A 16,350-nucleotide genomic window follows, 5' to 3' on the forward strand; every position below is an offset into this window, starting at 1 on the left:
ACTCGGGAGGCTGAGGCAGGAGAATGGCATGAACCTGGGAGGCGGAGCTTGTAGTAATCATGCCACTGCACTCCAACCTGGGTGACAGAGCAAGACTTCGTCTCAAAAATAAATAAATAAATAAATATAAAATAAAAATAAAAATAAAAACCAAAGTCTTGCCAGGCACAATGACTCATGCCTGTAATCCCAGCACTTTGGGAGGCCAAGGTGGACAGATCACCTGAGGTCAGGAAATCGAGACCATCCTAACACGGTGAAACCCGTCTTTGCTGGAAACACAAATAATTAGCCAGGTGTGGTGACACACACCTGTAATCCCAACTTCTCAGGAGGCTGAGACAGGAGAATCACTTGAACCCGGGAGGCGGTGGTTGCAGTGAGCCAAGATCACACCGTTGCACTCCAACCTGGGCAACAACAGCAAAACTCTGTATCAAAAAGAAGAAAAAAAAAACCAAAGTCTTATTGCATATGTGTCTTTCAATGGCAAAGTGTCATTGTAAAAGGGTTCTGTCTTTATCTCCAATAAAGTGAAATATGATTGTCACCTAAAATTCTGAATGAGGACATAAAATTACAAACTACACTTACTGGACCCTGAGAATCCTTGAATTTAGGATTAAGAACCAGTTATGTAGTCAAATGTTTATAAACAATTCCAGGGGGCCTAGGTCTTACCAAGCTTTGTAACCTTCCTCTCCCTCACCCTCAGACCTCAACAAATGTGGATGGAATGAATGAAATACCAAACATGTCAAAGAGTCCGGGCATGGTGGCTCATGCCTGTAATCTCAGCACTTTGGGAGGCTGAGGCGGAAGGATTGCTTGGGCCCAGGGGTTTGAGATGAGCATGGACAACATAGGGAGGCTGCCTTCCTATCTCTGCCCTCCCCTGCCAGCTCTCTCTGCATGACTCTATTTAAAAAAACAAACAGGCTGGGCATGGTGGCTCACGCCTGTAATCCCAGCACTTTGGGAGGCCAAGGCAGACAGATCACGAGGTCAAGAGATCGAGACCATCCTGGCTAACACGGTGAAACTCCGTCGCTACTAAAAATACAAAACCTTAGCCAGGCGTGGTGGTGTGCACCTGTAGTCCCAGCTACTTGGGAGGCTGAGGCAGGAGAATTGTTTGAACCCAGGAGGCGGAGGTTGCAGTGAGCTGAGATTGTGCCATTGCACTCCAGCCTGGGTGACAGTGTCTCAGAGACTCTGTCTCAAAAAGAAGCAAAACAAAGAAAACACAAGTCAAAGACACTTGGTTCCCTCCTATTTCCATGAAGATGAGCTCTGAGGATCAGTGGACGTTGCGGCCATCAGTCTTTGTCCTGGATACTGCCATGCAACCCAGTTATGCCCTCCTTGTTGTGCACCAATTCTATTTTTTGTCTTTTTTTTGGGATGTGTGTGTGTGTGTGTTGTTTGGTATTAGATTCGAGTTTTTTTTTTTTTTTTTTTTTTTAGACAGAGTCTCACTCTGTCACCAGGCTGGGGTGCAGTGGCACAATCTCAGCTCTCTGCAACCTCCGCCTCCCAGGTTCAAGCGATTCTTCTGCCTCAGCCTCCCGAGTAGCTGGGATTACAGGCATGCGCCACCATGCCCAGCTAATTTTTGTATTTTTAGTAGAGACGGGGTTTTACCATATTGGCCAGTCTGGTCTCAAACTCCTGACCTCGTGATCTGCCTGCCTCGGCCTCCCAAAGTGCTGGGATTACAGGCATGAGCCACTGTGCCTGGCTTTTTTTTTTTTTTTTTTTTTTTTTTTTAGACAGGGTCTCACTCTCCCAGACTGGAGAGCAGTGGTACAATCTCGGCTCACAGCAACCTCTGCCTCCTGGGTTCAAGCGATTCTCATGCCTCAGCCTCCCAAGTAGCTGGGATTACAGGCATGCACCACCATGCCTGGCTCATTTTTTTGTATTTTTAGTAGAGACTGGGTTTCACCATGTTGGCCAAGCTGGTCTCAAACTCCTGACCTCAAATGATCCACCACTTCAGCCTCCCAAAGTGCTGGGATTACAGGTGTGAGCCACCACGCCTGGCCTTTTTTTTTCTCTTATTTTTAGACACAAGATCTCACTCTGTAACCCCAGCTAGAGTGCAGTGGCTCAATCATAGCTCACTGCAGCCTTGAACTCCTGGCCTCAAGTGATCTTCCGGCCTCAGCCTCCCAAAGCACTAAGATTACAAGCATGCACCACTGTGCCCCAATTTTGTTTTTGGTTTTTGTTGTTGTTGTTGTTTTGAGATGGAGTCTCACTCTGTTACCCAGGCTGGAGTACAGTGGTACGATCTCAGCTCACTGCAACCTCCACCTCTCAGGTTCAAGCGATTCTCCTGACTCAGCCTCCCAAGTAGCTAGGATTTCAGGCACCTGCCACCACACCCAGCTAATTTTTGTATTTTTAGTAGAGACAGGCTGGTCTCAAACTCCTGACCTCAGGTGATCTGCCTGCCTCAGACTCCTAGCGTGTTGGGATTACAGGTGTGAGCCACCGTGCCCGGCCCACCCTCCCAATTCTAACTTAAGTGACAACAGATAACTCTGCCCAGTTAAGGCATCCAGAAACTGATCTCAACTGTCAATACCTGCAGGCTGCCACACTGCAGAGGCCCCTGTCTGAGCCAGGATGGGCTGCGGCGGGGCAGGGAGGCAGGTGAAGGAAAGGGAACCAAAAGCCACTCAGCCTGGATGCTCCCCAAATACCTCCCTGATCCCACAGCCTGCACTTCTCCTCCTCCTGGCCCTGGGGGCTGCAGTATGGAGTGGGGTGAGGCATTGGCAAGGACCCGCTGTGGTCTTCCTGCCTTCTGCCAACCCAGTGGTCTCTGCAGGCAAAGGGTGATACGCGAGCAGCTGCTTGCAAGTCTCCTGCTGGCTGCCCTCCTATCTCTGTTCCCCCAGCTCTCTCTGCCTGGCACAGAAGACCTCCTAGAGTTAAGTGGATTTCATGCTATTTTCAAAGTCATTTTTCATGGAATTTTTTTTTTTTTTTTTTTTTTTTTTGAGACGGAGTCTCACGCTGTTGCCCAGGCTGGAGTGCAGTGGCGCGATCTCGGCTCACTGCAAGCTCCGCCTCCTGGGTTCACGCCATTCTCCTGCCTCAGCCTCCTGAGTAGCTAGGACTACAGGCGCCCGCCACCGCGCCCGGCTAATTTTTTGTATTTTTAGTAGAGACGGGGTTTCACTGTGGTCTCGATCTCCTGACCTTGTGATCTGCCCGCCTCGGCCTCCCAAAGTGCTGGGATTACAGGCTTGAGCCACCGCGCCCGGCTATTATTTTTTTTTTTTTGACAGAGTCTCGCTCTGTCACCCAGGCTGGAGTACAGTGGTGCGATCTCGGCTCACTGCAACCTCCACTCCTGGGTTCAAGCGATTCTCCTGCCTCAGTCTCCCGAGTAGCTGGGATTACAGGTGCCTACTACCATACCTGGCTAATTTTTGTATTTTCAGTAGAGATGGGGTTTCGCCATATTGGCCAGGCTGGTCTCAAACTCTTGACCTTGCGATCCACCCGCCTCGGCTTCCCAAAGTGCTGGGATTACAGGGGAGAGCCACCACACCTGGCCACATGGAAAAATTTTTATGCCATTAAACCTACTTTCTGCTGCTTCTCATCTAAAACCTTCCCTCCTCCTCTTCCATGAGATAAACTAGCAATGGGAACACTTAGGAACCCACTAGTGACACCCTACAGGTAACCTGGGTGTCACTGGCTGGGGCTGGGGAGAAGCAATAACACTAGGAGAAGGTTCTGGTGAGATATCAGGCCAGTGAAAGTGGACAGCCACTGGGCGGGAGCAGGCTCCCCTGCACACACTCTCCGGGCTTTGCTTCTCAGCCTTCCAGCCTCATCCTGACAACTGCCTTGTGGCAAGAGCCCTGTCCCCTAGCTTCCCATCCTCCTGTGACAGCCACCAAACTGGAATGAGTCTTTTACAACCAGTGACTAGGGTCACCTGAGGGGCAATTGAGGCATTTCCCAGAGACTCCCAGGCAGCCAACACTCAAAGAGCTGGCTCATTCTCGGAAAATAGGCCACAAGGTACCAGACACAGATCAGCCAGCATAGCCTTCCTGTGAGCCTGCTGCACCTTTTGCCCATTCCATATGGAAGCCTCTATCACACTGTGTCACACCACAGCTGCTGCAAACTGAGGCCTTTGTGAGGACAAGAGTTGAATACAGGCCGGGCGCGGTGGCTCAAGCCTGTAATCCCAGCACTTTGGGAGGCCGAGACGGGTGGATCACGAGGTCAGGAGATCGAGACTATCCTGGCTAACATGGTGAAACCCCGTCTCTACTAAAAAATACAAAAAACTAGCCGGGCGATGTGGCGGACGCCTGTAGTCCCAGCTACTCGGGAGGCTGAGGCAGGAGAATGGCGTGAACCCGGGAGGCAGAGCTTGCAGTGAGCTGAGATCCGGCCACTGCACTCCAGCCTGGGCGACAGAGCGAGACTCCGTCTCAAAAAAAAAAAAAAAAAAAAAAGAGTTGAATACAAACGGCTCTGTCTCCTCAGCTCACAGCACAGAACTCAGCCTCTCAGAGGCTGCTAGATAGGAACCTATTACATCTGCCAGATCCCTCATGAGCAGGGCCGACACAGGCCTTGGCCAAGACTTGGGCTGTCTAGTAGCCTCAGGTGTGACCTGTTATGAAAGCTGTGCTCAGGGGAAAGGATGGGACAGGGATGGGCTAGACCAGTGGAATTCTCTTCCCTGTGATTACCCAGCAGTGTGCAACCTTGTGAAACCTGACTTTGAAAATAGCGTGAAATCCACTCAACTCTCCCTAGGGTCCTGCTGGGATGGAGGTATGGGAACGAGAACGTTCTAGGACGACTCTCAGCTTTCTGGCCAGTTCAACTAAGAACCTGATGCTGCAGAAACCAGGATGAAAAATACTCAGAGAAGTGTGTCCGAGGGGGAATGGGGGGATGAGCCCAGATTGGCAGGCAGTGAGATTGAGGCAATGGTGGGACATCCAGGAGCAGCAGTTGGGATATGAGGTGGCTGCTCAGGACCCAGAAGCCACCAGCAATGCCCTGGGGCCTGAGTGCTGGACTCCAGAGAAACATTTGGGGAGCAGTTTATGTTGACCTCTTCCTGCAGAGGATAAAATTTTTTTTTTAATTTTTTAAAAATTATTCAATGTTTCACTGGATTTTTTAGGGGGGTGAAGCTTTATATTTAAGATTGTTAAATCTTAACATCATCTGAGTTCAGGAGTTCAAGACCAGCCTGACCAACATGGTGAAAACCTGTCTGTACTAAAAATACAAAATCAGCCAGGCATGGTGGCACACGCCTGTAATTCCAGCTACTCAGGAGGCTGAAGCAGGAGAATTGCTTGAACCCCGGTTGCAGTGAGCCAAGATCGTGCCACTGCACTCCAGCCCGGGCAACAAGAGTAAAACTCTGTCTCAAAAAAAAAAAAAAAAAAAATCGTTAGAAGCACTTGTTACATTACAACTGCACAGAATGTTAGAAGAAGATGCAAAGTTAACCTCACACTTTTTTCCTCCTTTATTCACACACTGTTCATTTCACTGGACTTTCTTTCTACACTGCATCAGAGACAGAAAATGAAGAAAAATACAAATAAGTTCAACAGATGTTGATTTCAAAAATCAGCATGAAGTATTCTTTTTTTTTTTTTTTGAGACGGAGTCTCGATCTGTCGCCCAGGCTGGAGTGCAGTGGCGCGATCTCGGCTCACTGCAAGCTCCGCCTCCCGGGCCGACGCCATTCTCCTGCCTCAGCCTCCCGAGTAGCTGGGACCACAGGCGCCCGCCTCCGCGCCCGGCTAATTTTTTGTATTTTTAGAGCATGAAGTATTCTTAGCAAATACAGTCAGCACTTGGTATCCCTGCCTTTCTAAGCATATTAGAAAGAAAACAGCTTTTCTACATAATAATAATGTATCCATACTTATGAAATCTTTTCCAAATCAATCAATACTGATATACCATTTTTTATCTTAATTTCTATCAACAGAAGCTAACATTTCTGCCTGTGAGTTCAGGGCTCAGTGCTAGTCTCTGGAAAAAAACACCTTTCAGTCCTGGGACAGGAGTGTCTTTAACCTGGAGGGTAACCTTGAGCAAGAGTATCCATGGGTATTGACTTCCTCCTAGAATACAGGAGTCAGACTCCCAGGGGTTCTCAAACTGGGCTCACCTAGCACTGTGTGCAGGGTATTATCCTATAGGCATTACTGTAATCCCATCTTACAGATGGGAAAAGTGAGGCACAGCAAAGTTATGTAAGTCATCCGTGTGCATATACTGCCTCTCCAATGTCTAAGTTTGGAGTCAGCAGGTGTGAATGGGGCCCTGGAATCCACACTCCTAATAAGCTCCCGTGGAGACTGCGATCCAGGTAGTTTTTAGACCCCACTGTGATATACTGCTCCAGGCATCAGAGGATTTGCTCTGGTTTGAGAGTGCAGGCAAAAGAGGAAACAGGAGAATCCAGAACCCCAATAAGGGTAGTTCTCAGGAAGTTGCTACCACCCTCTGATGGCCAAAGCAGTAAGGCAGGTACACAGCTGGTTGGGAAATCAGAGCCGGGTGCCTATTGGGAACCCAGACAAGATTTTGTCTGTTGCTGCACCCGATTGCCATCTGCTGGCTATACATGGCTACTGCAGGCCAGATGGACACATCCCCAGTCCAACTCGTCCATCAAATGTTAAATGGTTACATGGTGGTGGGGATTCAGTGAAGACTCCAGGGCTCAGTCCAGAGTCTCAACAATGCCATTTGTGGGAGGGAGAAAAGCATGCAAGGGAAAAGGTCAGTCTGAATGAGGGGCTGGTGGGGAGAAATAAGCCGGAAAGTAGGGGCCAGAATCAGGTGGACCTCAATACAGAGTTAGGATTTTGTGCTGAGGACTATGGGAAATCCAGCAGTTAGACTTTCAGTAGGATCATCTTGGCCTGTCAGGAAGAACTAGGATAGTTTGAGTGGAGGCAGAGTCAGTTTGAAAACTGTTCCAGTATCAAAGATGAGAAACAGATGCTGGTATAGATTAGGGGGTAGCTGTGGGGATGCAGAAAAATGGTCCATAAGAAATATGGAGGAATTGGGGTTGATTAGGTCTGATAAAACCAAATCCCAAAGGAAAACAGCAGGAAAGGGATAGAGACCCCATTTCACTTATTCCTTCTTTCAACACATTTTAGCACCTATGATGCCAGGAGCAAATCTACCTGCTGAAACACAGTGGTGTGAGCAAGTCAGGGAAAAACCCAGATTTTCATGGAGCTTGTGTTCTGCTGGGGAGGTGGGCAATAATCAAATAAGCAAATAAACAAGAGAAACATCAGATGGGAGTAAACACCCTGAGAATGAAAATGGTGGTGCGATGGTGACCCTCAGAGATCTGAACGGTGAGAAGTCTGCCATGTAAATATGACAGGGAAAAGCATTCTAGACCATAGGAGCAAATGCAAGGGCCTTTAGAGCAGAAACAACTGTTCAAGACCAGGGGCAGCTGGTTTGGCTGTAGCATGGTGGGTTGCGGCCAGCATGGAGCAAGGAGCAGAGAGTCAGGGGCAGATTATCTGGGCTTTGTAAAGCAGCACAAGGAATTCTAGGAGCAAAGGGAAGCCACAGACACATTTTAGGCAGGAAAGTGATAAATCCGATTTCTCTGGCTGCTCTATGGAGAATGGGTTGTATAGGGGCCAGGCATGGCGGCTCATGTCTATAATCCCAGCACTTTGAAAGGCTGAGGCAGGCAGATCTCTTGAGGTCAGGAGTTCGAGACCAGCCTGGCCAACATAGTGAAACCCCGTCTCTACTACAAAGACTAAAATTAGCCAGGCATGGTTGCACATGCCTGTAATCCCACCTACACGGGTGGCTGAGGCATGAGAATTGCTTGAACTCAGGAGGTGGAGGATGCAGTGAGCTGAGATTGTGCCACTGCATTCCAGCCTAGGTGACAGAGCAAGACTCTGACTCAAAAAAAAATAAAAATAATGGTGGCCAGGCGCGGTGGCTCACGCCTGTAATCCCAGCACTTTGGGAGGCCGAGGCGGGCGGATCACAAGGTCAGGAGATCGAGACCACGGTGAAACCCCATCTCTACTAAAAATACAAAAAATTAGCTGGACGCGGTGGCGGGCGCCTGTAGTCCCAGCTACTCAGGAGGCTGAGGCAGGAGAATGGCGTGAACCCAGGAGGCGGAGTTTGCAGTGAGCCGAGATCGCGCCACTGCACTCCAGCCTGGGGAACAGAGCGAGACTCCATCTCAAAAATAAAAATAAAAATAAAAATAATGGGTTGCAGCACTTTGGGAGGCCGAGGTGGGTGAATCACAAGATCAGGAGTCCAAGACCAGCCTGGCCAAGGTGGTGAAACCTCATCTCTACCAAAAATACAAAAATTAGCCAGGCATAATGGTGGGTGCCTATAGTCCCAGCTACTCGGGAGGATGAGGCAGAGAACTGCTTGAACCCGGGAGGTGGAGGTTGCAGTGAGCCAAGATCACGCCACTGCACTACAGCCTGGGCAACAGAGTGAGACTGTCTCAAAACACAATAAAAATAATGGGTTGTATAGGGGTATAGGGGCAAGAGTGGAAGCAGGGAGATGGGGTAGGAAGCTCCGATGTGCGCCAGCAGAGACAATGGCAGCAGATGGAGAGAGGGTTCTGGGTATCATTTGGAGTCAGCATCAATAGGACTTGCTGATGGATTGGATGTGGGGTGAATAAAAAGCAGAGGCGAGAATGACTCCCCAGGAGTACAAGGATGCCAACCACTGCAGGAAACCTAGACAGGAGGAGAAGGGCCTAAGGGAACTTCTTCCCTAATGATTCCTCCCTCACCAAACAGGCAAAGGCCTGGGCTTAACGCTCCCATTACATCCCTGCCTTCACCCTTGTCCCACCAGGCAGAGGGAGCATGCAAATTAGCCACTGTAAGGCTGTGTCCTTATCTGTGACTGGGCCTACCTGCCTGAGAACATTGCAAGGACAAAATAGAATGCCTGGCACAGATTTGACTCCAGGTGCTGGCCTGGCCTCCATGGCCCAGGGCCAGCCTCACAGTGGGCCCCTTTCAAGCCAGCCTGTGGTGGCAGCAGCCCCTTCCCCACTGGGAATGCCAGGTTTCTCCCATGGGAGGGAGGGCATTTCCAGGTAGCCAGAGCCCCACCCTTCAGCTGGAAAAGCACCCAAGGTCACTTCTAGATCCAATTCAGAGTCCCCAGAATAACTCTTTTCATCCCCCAAGCCCTAGACCTGAGTGTGTCCCATCAAGAGACAGAGGTCACTCTTGTCCTCTTAAACCAAAGGGGAGCAAGGGAATGGGCAATCACATCCTGGCAAAACAAATACCAGAGACTAAGCACTGTGGGCACCACATCACTTTATTTCTTTGGTTTTCAAACTTTAATCTCGGACAAGGCAAACTCAGTCTCCCACCTGCCTGGCCGCTTTGTGATCCCTCACTGAAGATGGGCCTCCAGCTCCAAGGAGACGCTCAGCAGAAAGATGGAATCCCCAACAGCCAGCCAGGCTGGCAGAGGACTGCAGGGTCCCAGCAGGTGGATCAAGCACCCGCAAGCAGAGACTCTGGGCTATAACCCCCAGAGCCTGCATCTCCTCCCAGCCTTGCCCCACCTGGTACCACGCTCCTTGCAGGGGACAGGCCAGCCCCTCAGTGATCTCTGGCGCCTCAATGCCGTTCCTTAGAGGCCAGCTGTGGTTCTTCCTATACATCCCTGCTGCTACTCATGCTGAACCTGGCACCTTCTCCCTTGGGGATGCCAGGCACAAGCTGCTGATCAGCTCCACGTTTGCTTTTTTTTTTTTTTTTTTTTTCTCCTCCAAGAGAGGGGGTCTCACTACATTGCCGAGGCTGGTCTCTAACTCCTGGCCTCAAGTGATCCTCCTGCCTTGGCCTCCCAAAGTGCTAGGATTACAGGCATAAGCCACCACATCTGGCCCCCATATTTGAGCCTAATGTTCGGGAAACAACTGAGTAAAGAGGATGCCAACCCCCAAAAGAAACTGAAGATCTATGTTCTGCCCAGTGGGACTGATAACCATGCTATGATGCTCCTTTTGTCCCCAGGAAAAGCTGAAAGCAGCTCTAGCTAAGCAACCCCCCTCTAAACCCCCTGACATACATACGGTTTCCAACTCCAGCAAGGGGGCCAGCCAACCCACTCAAATCAAAACCAAAAACTAAATCATAACAGTAAAAATGTGACCAGCAAACAACCAAAGAGAACATCTCTGGTCCCACAGCTTCCTACAGGAGACCAGATGGCTGATTTCTGGCACTCTGTCCTGGAGCCAGAAAATAACACAAATATACCCTTGGACTTAGGGTAGACACTGTGGGACCCAGAGCAAAGGACATCCTGGCCAAGCCTGGGGTCAGCTCCGGTCCCTGACCTTCTCCAAACTGGTCCCCCTTCCTCCCAGCCCCTTTTGTACCTCCCTGTCAGCCATCTACCAGGGTGAGGCCATCATAGAGGGCTCGCTTCCACATGTAGTATGTGGAGCGGGCAGTGAGGGGGAAGAGGGCACTGAACTCCTTGTAGGAGGGGAAGCTCTTGGACTGGAAGCGCTTCTGCAAGAACAGCTTGGCCTGGGCCTTAAACTTCGTGGTAGCGATCATGTCCATTACCAGCATCCGGCCATCCCTCCCACCCGCTGCTGCCACCACAGGTTGGCTCAGCAGGGGCCCACTGTGGGGCTGGCCCTGGGCTGTGGCCCCCTCTTGCAGGGCCCCCTCTCTGGAAGGCCCTCCCTCTGCATCTTCTGAAGAAGCCCTCACAGGTGGGGCCATCACAGTTGTCACATCCCTGCCAGCCTCCTCCTCCTGCTTCTCCTCAGCCTCCTGACCTCCTTTGCCCAAGGTGGGGGCTGGCACCTGGAGTTTGGACAGGCCTCTGGGCCAACCCCGAGCAAGACTCTTCCAGACCCAAAAGGCAGAAGGTGACAGGCTGGGGTAGCGGAGGCGGAAGCGGCAAAAAGGGAGATGCCCACTCAACACCTGCCTGCGGGCAGCCCTGCGCAGACGCCTCTGCCAACGGGACAGGGGCATCCTTAGTGGCAGGAGCTCCTGGGGGGTGGGAGGCTCCTCATCCGTGGCCTTCCCTGCCCCCTCTTCTGCTTCACTCTTCCAAGGAATTACAGCCCCTTCCCCAACAGATGCTGGCTGGGGAGTCCCAGGAGCAGAGAGGGCTGGTGCTGGCTTGAAGCTGGGGTTCCTCCGGAGGGCCTTTCGCCGCCAATTGTAATAGGTGGACCGTGAGATGCCAGGGAACCTACGTTTGAAGCAGCGATAGGGTACCAGTGTGTTCAGGGAAATGCAATGCTCCAGGTACAACTTGGCCCGCTGCATTAAGACCATTCCAGGGCTTGACACCGCCAGTGCTGAGCACTCCAGCTCCTCCTCAGCCACCTGCTCCTCTGGCAGCTTCTCTAGCTCCTCCATGCCCAGCACCTCCTTGGGGGGCAGGGCCGGGCAGGTGCCAGAGCCCAGCAGCTCATGCTTCCAGGCGTAGTAGGTTGAGCGGGAGATCTCGGGGAACCGCTGGAGGAACTGCTGAAGCGGCACGACGCCCCCCCGGTGGAAGCTATCCTGCAGGAAGTGCTTGGCGGAGAAGCGGGCAGCCACCCTCTGCCGGTGCTCCTGGGACTGCCGCCGCCAGCGGTAGAAGGTGCTCTTGGTGACGCTGTAGCGCTCACACAGGTGAGAGTAGCTGAGGCCAGGTTCGCGGTTGAGCAGCTCCAGGGTCTTGGCCGGCGATGACAGTGGGGCCAGGGTTGGAAGAGCTGGGGCCATGCCAGGAGCACCTTCAGCCTCCACCTCTTCCAGCCCCACCACAGGGGCAAAGTACTGGTGGCGGAAGAAGTGGCTGGTGAGGGGCTGACCAGCCCACATGATGTGCAGCGTGGAGGGCATGTGGTCGCAGCGGCGGGGCCGGATGACACGGTTGAAATAGGGCCGGATCTTGAGGTTGCGCATGGGGTAGATGGAGTAGATGTTCCGCCGGAGCACAGAGGCGAGAGCATACAAGTGCCACACGTTGGAGAAGCTGCTGGGGAAGCAGGAGGCCTTGACGTCAGCATCGAAGATGGCCTCCAGCGTGGCGGGGGGCAAGCTGGTCATCTCAGGGGACTCCTCAGAGCACAGGGAGTAGCGCACGGCCTGCAGCATCACTTTGGAGTCGATCATGCCCTGGAGGTAGTAGTGTCTGTGCAGCAGCATTTCCACCACTGTGCGGGCCCGCAGCTCCAGGCTGAGGCCCGCGTCACCCCACAGCAGCATGCTGGCCGCCTCGAACAGCAGGCTGCCCTCGCCCTTGCACACCAGCGGCAGCATGTTCCGTGGAGCATCGTCGGGATACAGGCTCAGGGCCACCGAGTCCACTTCCAGCACCTGGAGGCCAGGGCCTCCCTCTCGGCAGGTGGGAAGAGTGAAGGAAGACAGGACCTGCTTGGCCTCTAGGGCAGCACCTACAAGACCCTCCAGGCCTTCGCACTCCACTGCCTCCTGCAGCTCCTGCAGCACCCGCTGCACCAACTGATTCCGAGAAGTCATCCTGCCAGGGCAAAAGATAGAGGGGCAGTGGTCAGGTCGAAGTGCCCAGATGATGACTAACAAAGGTGCCCTGTCCACTCCTGCACTTTCTGGTAAAAGGTAATGTCTATCTGCTCCTATCCTCCCAGAACAGACGGGATTGGTTCATCACTGAAATGATATTGAGGAAAAGTGTGGTCTCTGGAACGTGGCTTTGAATCCTGGCTCTGACATAAGCTTGGTCACCTTGGGTCACTTAACCTGTCTATGCTTCTGTTCATTTTCTATAAAATGGGAATGGGGTTTTAAAATCTGCATTATAGGCCAGGCACGGTGGCTCACACCTGTAATCCTAGCACTTTGGGAGGCCAAGGCAAGTGAATCACTTGAGGTCAGAAGTTCGAGACCAGCCTGGCCAACATGGTGAAACTCCGTCTCTACTGAAAATACAGAAATTTGCCAGGCATGGTGACGGGAGCCTGTAATCCCAGCTACTCTGAAGGCTAGGGCAGGAGAATGACTTAAATCCAGGACGCAGAGGTTGCAGTGAGCTGAGATCAAGCCACTACACTCCAGCCTGCACGACAAAGTGAGACTGCCTCCAAAAGGGGAAAAAAAAATTAATAGAATGTGCTTGATTGAGTTGTTCCGGGCATAAATGAGACAATAAAGGGATGTTGGCTGGGCGTGGTGGCTCATGCCTGTAATCTCAGCACTTTGGGAGGCTGAGGTGGGTGGACTGCTTGAGTCCAGGAGTTCGAAACCAGCCTGAGCAACATGGCAAAATGCCATCTCTACAAAAAATACAAAAATTAGCCGGGCATGGTGGCATGTGCCTATAGTCCCAGCTACTTGGGAGGCTGAGGCAGGAAGATCATCTGAGCCCGGGAATCCGAGGCTGCAGTGAGCAATGCTCGCACCACTGCACTCCAGCCTGGGTGACAGGAGTGAGACCTTGTCTCAAAAAAAAAGAGAGGCGGCCGGGCGCGGTGGCTCAAGCCTGTAATCCCAGCACTTTGGGAGGCCGAGACGGGCGGATCACGAGGTCAGGAGATCGAGACCATCCTGGCTAACACGGTGAAACCCCGTCTCTACTAAAAAATACAAAAAACTAGCCGGGCGAGGTGGCGGGCGCCTGTAGTCCCAGCTACTCGGGAGGCTGAGGCAGGAGAATGGCGTAAACCCGGGAGGTGGGGCTTGCGGTGAGCTGAGATCCGGCCACTGTACTCCAGCCCGGGCGACACAGCGAGACTCCGTCTCAAAAAAAAAAAAAAAAAAAAAAAAAAGAGAGGCCAGGTGCGGTGGCTCATGCGCTCTGGGAGACTGAGGCAGGCGGATCACTTAAGGTCAAGAGTTCGAGACCAGCCTGGCCAACATGGTGAAACCCCATCGCTACTAAAAATACAAAAAAAAAGAAAAAGTTAGCCAGGCATGGTGGCACGCGCCTGTAATCTCGGCTACTCAGGAGGCTGAGGCACGAGAATTACTTGAAGTTGGGAGGTGGAGGCCGCAGTGAGTAGAGATCGTGCCACTGTGCTCAAGCCTGGGTGACAGACCGAGACTCTGTCTCAAATAAATAAATATAAACGATGCTATTTTTTAAAAAAAGTAAAGAAAGAAAACCATGATCCTTAAGTACATGTCTTTTTCAATACTGGGTGTAATCAAATGGGTCATACTCATAACACGCTTGCTGCAACCCCAGGTACGATGAATGTCTCCACTGGATGATTGTTCTGCTTTTCTGATAAATTAGCTCCCTTTAGCATGATGTACAATTTTTACTTGAAAGAAAGTCTAATAAACACTGGTCATTCAGATTCGGATATATTTGGCAGATATTTTCTCAAAAATGAATGAAATGAACCTGTCATTTCAAGGGAAACAACTATTTGCTACCAATAAAAAATTATGAGCTTCCATTTGAAAATTCCAATTTTGGGAAACCTATATCCATTGCAGTGATCTTAATAGCTTCCTAATATCCAAAGATTTTTCTAATGAGATCAGTGGTGACATAAACAAATGTTTTGTTTTGTTTTGTTTGTTTTTGAGACTGAGTCTCGTTCTGTCGCCCAGGCTGGAGTGCGGTGGTACAATCTCAACTGGCTGCAACCTCTACCTCCCTGGTTCAAGCAATTTGCTTGCCTCAGCTGCCCGAGTAGCTGGGATTACAGGTGCATGCCACCATGCCCAGCTAATTTTTGTATTTTTAGTAGAAGCAAGGTTTCACCATGTTGGCCAGGCTGGTCTCAAACTCCTGACCTCAAGTGATCTGCCCGCCTCAGCTTCCCAAAGTGCTTGGGATTACAGGCGTGAGCCATCATGCCAGCCCTAACAAATATAATTTTTTATGCTGTATAATGAATTGTCAATTGTTTCCACTAAAGATCTACATCACTCAGTGAACATTTCCCAAATAGCCAATGGGTGCTGTTACAAAGTCATGCACTAGTAGAAGAATCATTCAAAGTACAAAAGAAACCCATGGGGCTGGACGCAGTGGCTCACGCCTGTAATCCCAGCACTTTTGGCGGTCAAGGTGGGTGGATCACGAGGTCAGGAGATCGAGACCATCCTGGCCAACGTGGTGAAACCCCATCTCTACTAAAAATACAAAAATTAGCCGGGCATGGTGGCGGGTGCCTGTAGTCCCAGCTACTCAGGAGGCTGAGGCAGGAGAATTGCTTGAACCCAGGAGGCAGAGGCTGCAACGAGCCAAGATGGCACCACTGCACTCCAGCCTGGCGACAGAGTGAGACTCCATCTCAAAAAAAAAAAAAAAAAAAAATAGGTAGTTTTTTTTGCTCTGGAAATGTCACTTTTCATAAAAATGATTATTTGTTACTGTATAACAGGTTTTTTTATTTATTTCTCAGTTTTGATTTTATATACAATATACATTGGTAGATATAAGCTACATAAACAAAAGGTTTTCAGGGTCTTCAGACTGTACAGGAGTCCTGAAACCAAAAAGTTTGAGAAGTGCTGCCCTAGAACAAAAACAGCTTTTTCAAAGGAACAGCAACAATCTATTCACTGCACCAAGATCTAATAACTATGATTCACCAAGCATTTACTATTTGCCATGCACTGTCCTAATCCTGACACTGATACTTTAAGTACTACCATTACCCTCAATTTACAGGTGAGGAAACTGAGGCAATTGAAGTTAACTTGATTTGCCCAAGGTCACAATACAAGCTAGTTGAAACCAAACGCTTTTTCTTTTTTTTTTTAATTATACTTTAAGTTCTAGGGTACATGTGCACAACCTGTTTTTTGTTTTTTTTTTGAGACAGAATCTCACTCTGTCACCCAGGTTGGGGTACAGTAGCACATTCTTCGCTCACTACAACCTCCGCCCCCAGGGTTCAAGCCATTCTCCTGCCTCAGCCTCCTGAGTAATTATTCCTCTGTGGTGGCAGGCACATGCCACCATGCCCAGCTTATTTTTGTATTTTTAGTAGAGATGGGGTTTCACCATGTCGGCCAGGGTGGTCTCACAGTCTCAAACTCCTGACCTCAGGTGATCCACCCACCTTGGCCTCCCAAAGTGCCGAGATTACAGATGTTGGCCCCAAATGCTCTTTAGGGTCTGTTATTCATCTCCTGTTTAAACCATTAACCACCTTTCAACACAAAACTAATCATATCGATTACGGGTATGTTTTTATTGTTCAGTTGCAAAGCAGAGTGGTATTCCTTCATAGACATTGTTTTTAAATTAGAAGAGGGACCATTATCCTTTCTGGTTTCTCAGACCGGGTTCTCAGATTAAACTTGTTCTCAG

The 16,350-nt window shown here is 50.5% G+C and overlaps 1 protein-coding gene across 4 annotated transcripts in view; it reads right to left on the bottom strand.

Moving 5' to 3' along the window:
* Window positions 1–9,369: 9,369 nt before the first annotated feature.
* Window positions 9,370–16,350, bottom strand: part of LOC105495799 (vertebrae development associated) — a 44,907-nt gene continuing 37,926 nt past the window's right edge. For 3 of the 4 annotated variants that reach the window (XM_024797262.2, XM_071099852.1, XM_071099851.1), the window contains one exon: window positions 9,370–12,579. In XM_024797262.2, coding sequence (XP_024653030.1) covers window positions 10,470–12,578 — 2,109 coding nt within the window. In that variant the 5' untranslated portion in view covers window position 12,579 and the 3' untranslated portion in view covers window positions 9,370–10,469. The remainder of the gene's footprint in view (window positions 12,580–16,350) is intronic. The other variant, XM_071099853.1, reaches the window with a different exon arrangement.

The sequence above is a fragment of the Macaca nemestrina genome, chromosome 7 (genome assembly GCF_043159975.1).
Source record: "Macaca nemestrina isolate mMacNem1 chromosome 7, mMacNem.hap1, whole genome shotgun sequence".
NCBI lineage: Eukaryota > Metazoa > Chordata > Mammalia > Primates > Cercopithecidae > Macaca > Macaca nemestrina.